Source organism: Macaca fascicularis, chromosome 11 (genome assembly GCF_037993035.2).
Source record: "Macaca fascicularis isolate 582-1 chromosome 11, T2T-MFA8v1.1".
NCBI lineage: Eukaryota > Metazoa > Chordata > Mammalia > Primates > Cercopithecidae > Macaca > Macaca fascicularis.
Genome location: NC_088385.1, coordinates 76,578,292 through 76,585,688, shown reverse-complemented (window position 1 = coordinate 76,585,688; position 7,397 = coordinate 76,578,292). Strand labels below are relative to the sequence as shown.

Here is a 7,397-nt window from a genome sequence, read left to right as displayed (position 1 = left end):
TTCCTCCCTCTCAGTGAATAACAAATATGATGCGTATTTCCCTGATTACGGTCTTTACGTCTCTTCCATTTTCCAACTCTCTTGATATCCCCATTTTGCAGATTCGGTACAGAATCATCCTCTTGAATAGTAATCTAGTTTAGTTGTGGTTTCGGTTTGCTTTGGTATTGACATTTCCTAGAGAGCTCCAATAGACAAACAGATAAACGCTGACCTGCTGCGGTTAAGTCTGGGGATGTGGTGATGGGATCCCTGTATCCCTCTTGAGACTGTCCCTGAGACCTGTAGCTCTAGAATCTAATCCTCATGACCTCTGACGTTCCTCCAGAAGTAAACTGTGTGTGAACTTGTGCTCCCTTGAGAAGCTGCCTTGAGGAAGGGTTTCAATTCTTCTAGTATTTTAGCAAGTTTACTCCTCTTCTACTTTTTTTTTTTTTTTTAGTTTTGCAAATTTTCATGAAGTTTTTAAAAGCTGACTTTCATTATTATTTCTCTGTTAACAACTACCACTATGAAAACTTGACTCTATTTAGAGTTTGGGTTTTCTTTTTTCTCTTTTTTTTTTTTTTTTTTGAGACGGAGTTTCACTCTTGTTGCCCAGGTGGAGTGCAATGGCGCAATCTCTACTCACCACAACCTCTGCCTCCTGGGTTCAAGTGATTCTCTTGCCTTAGCCTCTCAAGTAGCTGGGATTACAGGCAAGTGCCATCACGCCTGGCTAATTTTGTGTTTTTAGTAGAGACAGGGTTTCTCCATGTTGCTCACGCTGGTCTCGAACTCCCAACCTCAGGGGATCCGCCCGCCTCAGCCAAAGTGCTGCGATTACAGGCATGAGCCACTGCCCCCGGCCAGTTTGCTTTTTTTTTTTTCTAAATGCAATGGGAAGCCACTAAAAGGGCTTTAAGCAGGAAAGTGACATTATCTGGTTTTCATTTTATAAAGATCCCTGTGGCTGCCGTCAGTGATTGTAGGAGGGCAGGAGTGGATGCAAGGACAGCAGACATTAGTGCAGGAGTTCAGGTAAAAGATGGTAATAGCTTGGACAGAGTGGTAGCAGTGGACATGGAGGGAAGTGGACAGATTCAAGATGTCTTGGAGACAGCTGATGGAATTTGCTGACAACTAGATTAGGAGTGACAATGACAAATAAAGGAACCTAGAATAAGACCCAGAATTTTGCTTAAGCAACTGAGAATTCAGCCATGGCAGATTTGTTAAGCACAAAAGTTAAACACAAATACAAATTCATATAGCATTGGACTCTCTTAAGCAGTGTCTTATAGGAAAAACATTTTATCTAGGGAAAAATGCAACAACAAAAACCTTTGAAAACAAAAGCCTATGAACAAAAGCAGACCTGTTTTAGGCTCTGGATGCACAAAACAAACACAGAATTCTTGTGGTGGCGATGGGAGGAAGTGAAGAGGTAACAGGTTGCAAGTTATTTTAAGGACTAAGACCCAATGTTCAGAAACCAAATCTTGTTCTTCCAGTGTGGATGCTTAGTCAAAGACTGTAAATTGTCTTCAAGCTGAGAGAAACCATGAAGAAAGAGGAGTGGCGACCTACTTGACCTTCCGTTTTTGGGAGCCAAACCTAGACCAGAATGTAGGTCTGAGTGACTCCCAATCCATAGCTGTCTCCATTAGGCCAGGCTCTCACCCCAGCTCCAAACCAATTTCTAAAAACTTGTCCAAGAGTCTTCCTCTTCTTTAGAATTGGTAATCTTGGCAATTAAATTCAGTGTAGAAACACTCTCCTGAACATAATCAGCATGCTGGTTCTTCCTTTTCTGTTGCCTTGATCTTCCTAACAGCTCCTCCTTTCATCTTTGCAGGCTTCTTCTCGGCCACAGGAACTCAGGGCTCAGTGCTGTACTTCATCTCCAAAGTGTATCTAAAGCGCCCATCTGATCCCATGGCTAACTACTCCCCAGATTATCTCCTGGACTGACCTTACTGAATTTAGACTTGTATATCCAATACCTACTTAACATATCCACTTTGATGCTCAGTGGGCACCTCACACTTGATGTGTCAAACACTGAATTTCTGTCTCTGTTATGCACGTACCCAAACTTTCCCCCACCATGTATTTCCCCTTCTCAATAAACTGCAATAGCTCAAGTCAAAAGCCTAAGATTCAGACCTGAATTCTTTCCTTTCCTCTCTCTCAAATCCAATTCATCAACAATCTTGTTACCTTTTATTTTTTGTTTTGGAATGAAGGCACATATAACTGGGCTAATAATAATGCTTGATTCATAATTAATCACCGATGTTCCATGCATAACTCTCTTATTCATTTGTCATGCATTTATTTTTGAATTTTTTTTAGAGACAGGCATGGTCTCACTACGTTGCCCAGGTTGGAATATAGTAGCTATCACAGGTGAAATCATAGCACACTACAGCCTTGAACTCCTGGCCTCAAGGGATCTTCCCATCTCAGACTCCCAAGTAGCTGGGACTATAGGCACCCACCACTACACCCAGCTCATGTACTTACTTTTAATGACAAATGAACCACCCCAAAACCCACCACCTCACCCACGGACTAAAACACTACCAGTGACTTACTCATAGATTTGTTCCTCCTCTACCTCTCCCACACCCAGAGGTAACACTATCTTGAACTTTATTACTACTTTTTAAAAGTTTTGTCACGTATGACAAAGCCTAAACAGCTGTTCAGTTTTAGTTGTTCTTGACTTTTATGAGAAAAGTATGTTATATATAGTTTTCTCAGAATTGCTTTTTCGTTCTGAGTTATTGTGCTTCAAGTAGCTGGTATTCATTCATTTTGCTGCCATGTAATCGTCATTCATTCTGTGAACACATTACACCTTCCTACAAATGGACGTTTTAATTTATTCCAGAACATTCTTATATGTGTGATCTGGGGAACTTTGTGCAAGCATTTCTCAAGCATATACTGAGAAGTGAAATAGCTGACCCATGGGTATACACTTTTTTTTAAGATATGATCTTACTCTGTGACCCAGGATAGAGTGCAGTGGCACAATCATGATTCACTGCAGCCTCAACCTCCTGGGCTTAAGCAATCCTCCCACCTCAGCTTCCCAAGTAGCTAGGACCACAGGCATGCACCACCATGCCCAGCTAATTAAAAAAGGTTTTATACAGATGTGGTCTGCCTGTGTTGCCCAAGCTGATCTTGAACTCTTGGGCTCAAGTGATCCTCCTACCTCAGCCTCCCAAAGAAGAGGCATGAGCCACTGGGCCTGGCCCAACTTTTCTAGTTAACGGTTTTTCACACTAGATATGCCAATTGATAACCCCACCCCCATCAGCAACCCTCTCCAAAACTTGACTTTATTGTTTCATTTTTGCCAATCGAATGAATTTGAACATGTCATTGTCATCTTGATTTACATTTTCCTGACTGAGAGATGAAAATCCTCTTAATATGCTTATTGGCCAATATGCACTTCTAACTGTGTGGAAGGCCTGGTTCAGTCTTCTGCCTATTTTTCTGTGACACTGTCCTTTTTTGTTGGTTTGTAGAATTTCTGTATACATTCTTTATACTAAGCTATTACTGGTTATAAATGTTGCAGATATCACTTCAGTTTGTAGTTTGGCTTTATTTTTTTTGAGAGACAAGGTCTCCCTATGTTGCCCAAGTTGGACTTCAACTCCTGGGCTCAAGCAATCTTCCCACCTCATCCTCCCAAGTTGATGGACACGATGTGTGTGTGTGTGTGTGTGTGTGTGTGTGTGTGTGTGTGTGTGTGTGTGTGTGTAATGGAGTCTCCCTATTTTGTGTGTGTGTGTGTGTGTAACGGAGTCTCCCTATTTTGTGTGTGTGTGTATGTGTGTGTAACGGAGTCTATTTTGTGTGTGTGTGTGGAAACGAAGTCTCCCTATTTTGTGTGTGTGTGTGTATGTGTGTGTAACGGAGTCTATTTTGTGTGTGTGTGTGTGGAAACGAAGTCTCCCTATTTTGTGTGTGTGTGTGTGTGGAAACGGAGTCTCCCTATTTTGCCCAGGTCCGTCTCGAACTCCTGGGCTCAAGCGGCTCAAGTAATCCTTCTGCCTCTGACTCCCAAAGTGCTGGGATTACAGGTATGAGACACAATGCCTAACCACGGATGCACAATTTCTAAATTAAGAATTTATAATATAGCGTAACTTATTTTCTTTTATAGTTATCTTCTATGTTTTTTTTTCTGCTTCCAGTTTAAGAAGTTCTTCCTAAAAGGAGTAGGATCAGGAAGATAATCACTTACATTTTCTTTTTTTTTTTTTTTTTTTTTGAGACGGAGTCTTGCTCTGTCGCCCAGGCTGGAGTGCAGTGGCCGGATCTCAGCTCACTGCAAGCTCTGCCTCCCGGGTTTACGCCATTCTCCTGCCTCAGCCTCCCGAGTAGCTGGGACTACAGGCACCCGCCACCTCGCCCGGCTAGTTTTTTTGTATTTTTTAGTAGAGACGGGGTTTCACCGTGTTCGCCAGGATGGTCTTGATCTCCTGACCTCGTGATCCGCCCGTCTTGGCCTCCCAAAGTGCTGGGATTACAGGCTTGAGCCACCGCGCCCGGCCACTTACATTTTCTAAATATATTTCAATTACATTTTAATCTATAATTCCACATATATTTTCTACATCAAGTCATCATCCTGTTGTATTAATTTTAAAGAGCATGTTTCTAGTGCATAAGGTTGAAAAGCATTCTTCCCCTTATAGATTACTAAAGATTTATTATTAATGGGTATAATGATTTTCTTTAGTCTTACTTTTTATTTATCCTTTTTCAGTCATCCACAAACTTTTTCTGAGTATTTGATTACCTTTCTTTCAAATCTCTTACAGCATCTCCTGGATTTGTTTCTCTTTTTATTTGGGTACTTTCTCCAAAAGTGGTTTTAGTTTGTATAGGAAAATCTTCTGAAGCCTGGATGGTACATATTCTTATTAATGCCCTCACATTAGAATAACTATTTTCAGAACATAAAATTCTAGGTTCAAAGTTTTTTTCATGTTCAATTTCACATTCTTGAGCTGGGTGTGGTAATGATGGTTACCACGCCCAGTATGTTATGTTACCATAACATACTCCAATGTCCCTTTGTCTGTGGGCTCCCACCCAACCTGGTGGCCGAAGTCACCTACAGGTAAGATTGACCAAACCTCTAAACAGAACTGAAAAAAATGTTATCTTCAGAAAACCAGCTCTCTTATACACTGCTGCTGTGAATACACATTGATTAACTTTTCTGGATGGCAATCTAGCAACGCAGATCAAACATTTAAAAATACATATATATACACATATAAATACACATATATATATATATCGACACAACAATTTTATCTCCAGGCATCCACATGAAAGAACTCAACTGTTCAAAAGTGCACAGATAAGGATACTCGTCAAGCATTATAATATGAAAAATAAACTGAAAACCACCTCATCTCCAAACACAATTAAATTATGTTAAAATTCCATAAACAGGGATTAGGATGTGTAGGTTTACCCAAAGGAAAATGTATTTAATGTTTAGGTTTAAAAAGCAAAAAAAAAAAAAAGCCTACTTTTTGTTTCAAAAATATGCATATGTAAGTAGAAAATATCTGAAAGCTGAAAGGCTACTCTCCAAAAATATTAACAGCAGCTTTCTCTAAACAGAGACTAAAGTGGTTTCTCATTTTTTCTTTTTGCTGTTCTATACTTATTATATTTCTACCACAAACCTCTTGTTATAATTTCTCCAGTAGAGTCAGTTTTACAATTTGGAATGCAGAGGTCAAGTGGTTCTATGATCAGTGTATACTTTACATGTACCATTCTTTCAACCTACACCCCTTTAAACCCCTTTGACACACATCAAACTCATTTATGTCTATGTCCCTCCAACGTCAATATAGTGGTTAACACATATAAAACATGAATACACTACATCAAGACGCTCAGGAATACATCTCTGGGATACAATTTGACTGCCTTCTATTACATTTTAATGAATCACCAAAATAAAGGGGTTCTTTCAATTACAGAGAGCAGAATAATTAAAATAGTAACTTTCAAACTTCGTAGCAGCAGAAGTATTTCTTCAAATATAATCTTTTTGAAACCCAATATAGAAAACAGACAAAAATAAAGCCATTCTAGAGGTGGGGGCCTTGGAAAGTGAGTGCTGTCCACTCAGACGTCTTCTTTGCCTCTCACAAGGAAGGAAGCTACTGTGTAGTTTGAAAATTACTATTTAATACATTCTGCTAACCCTAAATGCCATGTCAGAGCTAGAAGAGAAAATGTACACATTCAATCTAACATTTATTTATTTCAGGGTTTTTTTTTTTGCAACTATAAATTACATTCACTAGTACACCTGTAATCCTTCATAGTGTATTCAACTAAAGAATAAGCAAACACAGCATAGATCAGTTTAAAAGAAATCATGGTACTTCTTAGAGCAATTTGCAAAAGGGGAAAAAAGTCTTAGGCCCACTCCTTGGAAATAAATATCAAGTAACCATAAAAATATTCAGCCATTTTTCAGTTATTCAGAGAGTTCAGGCATGGTCCCACGCAGAACATCAGAGTTCCTCTTTGAAATAACCCAGCTTTGCCAATGACATCTCTTTTCTCAACTGCATAACTTCCCAAAACATCTGATCAACTATACAAATAGAAAAGAGAGATATTTAAATCATAAAATACCATCTTCATTATTTTTAATGTTTCACTGAAAACTTAAGTTAGCTGAAATGTCAATTGCATCAACTGCGTATTTCCTAAAGATGTACCTACATTTTTTCAATAATTCACATAAGCTTTTCCACAGACTTGTGACCATCCCAGTTTTATCAATAAAGCAAGTCACCAGTTTTGTCACAATTATTCGTTAAATATATCAGAGACGATTTAGCCCTAGAAAAGGTAGACATCCAGCATCCTGAGTAAATGTCAATGCTGTCACCTTCATGGAGTACACTCAATGCTCAATTATTCGAGTTATTCTCTAACTTATGAATCTTCTTGCTCTAGTTTGTTATATCATGGCCATTTTACTCTTCATTAACACTAACAGAGGGTGAAGGGGAAAAAAAGAAAACAAGACAATCCAGAAAACTCAGTAACACTGTTTGTGAGTAATAACAGAAAGGTTTTGCATATGGCTCAAATTAGAAATAAAAATGCATGTGGAAGATGAATTGTAAATTCAATTACCTACACTTTTGTAAGTTCCCACTATAAGTGGAAAAATGTTGGCTCCTTATTTCAGACAATAAAAGGTCTTCGTTTGATATATGATTAGATTATATTCATTTAGATCAATGGTTCTCAATCATGGAAGATTCCACCACTACCACTACCACCACTTCTCATCCCTGGCCACTCCAGGGTACATTTGGCAATGAATAGATACATTT

General features: G+C 38.9%; 1 protein-coding gene across 9 annotated transcripts in view; it reads right to left on the bottom strand.

The window, feature by feature from the left end:
- Window positions 1-4,578: 4,578 nt before the first annotated feature.
- Window positions 4,579-7,397, bottom strand: part of RAB3IP (RAB3A interacting protein) — a 65,676-nt gene continuing 62,857 nt past the window's right edge. For all 9 annotated transcript variants that reach the window (XM_065524562.2, XM_074007402.1, XM_074007401.1 and 6 more), the window contains one exon: window positions 4,579-6,643. In XM_065524562.2, coding sequence (XP_065380634.1) covers window positions 6,561-6,643 — 83 coding nt within the window. In that variant the 3' untranslated portion in view covers window positions 4,579-6,560. The remainder of the gene's footprint in view (window positions 6,644-7,397) is intronic.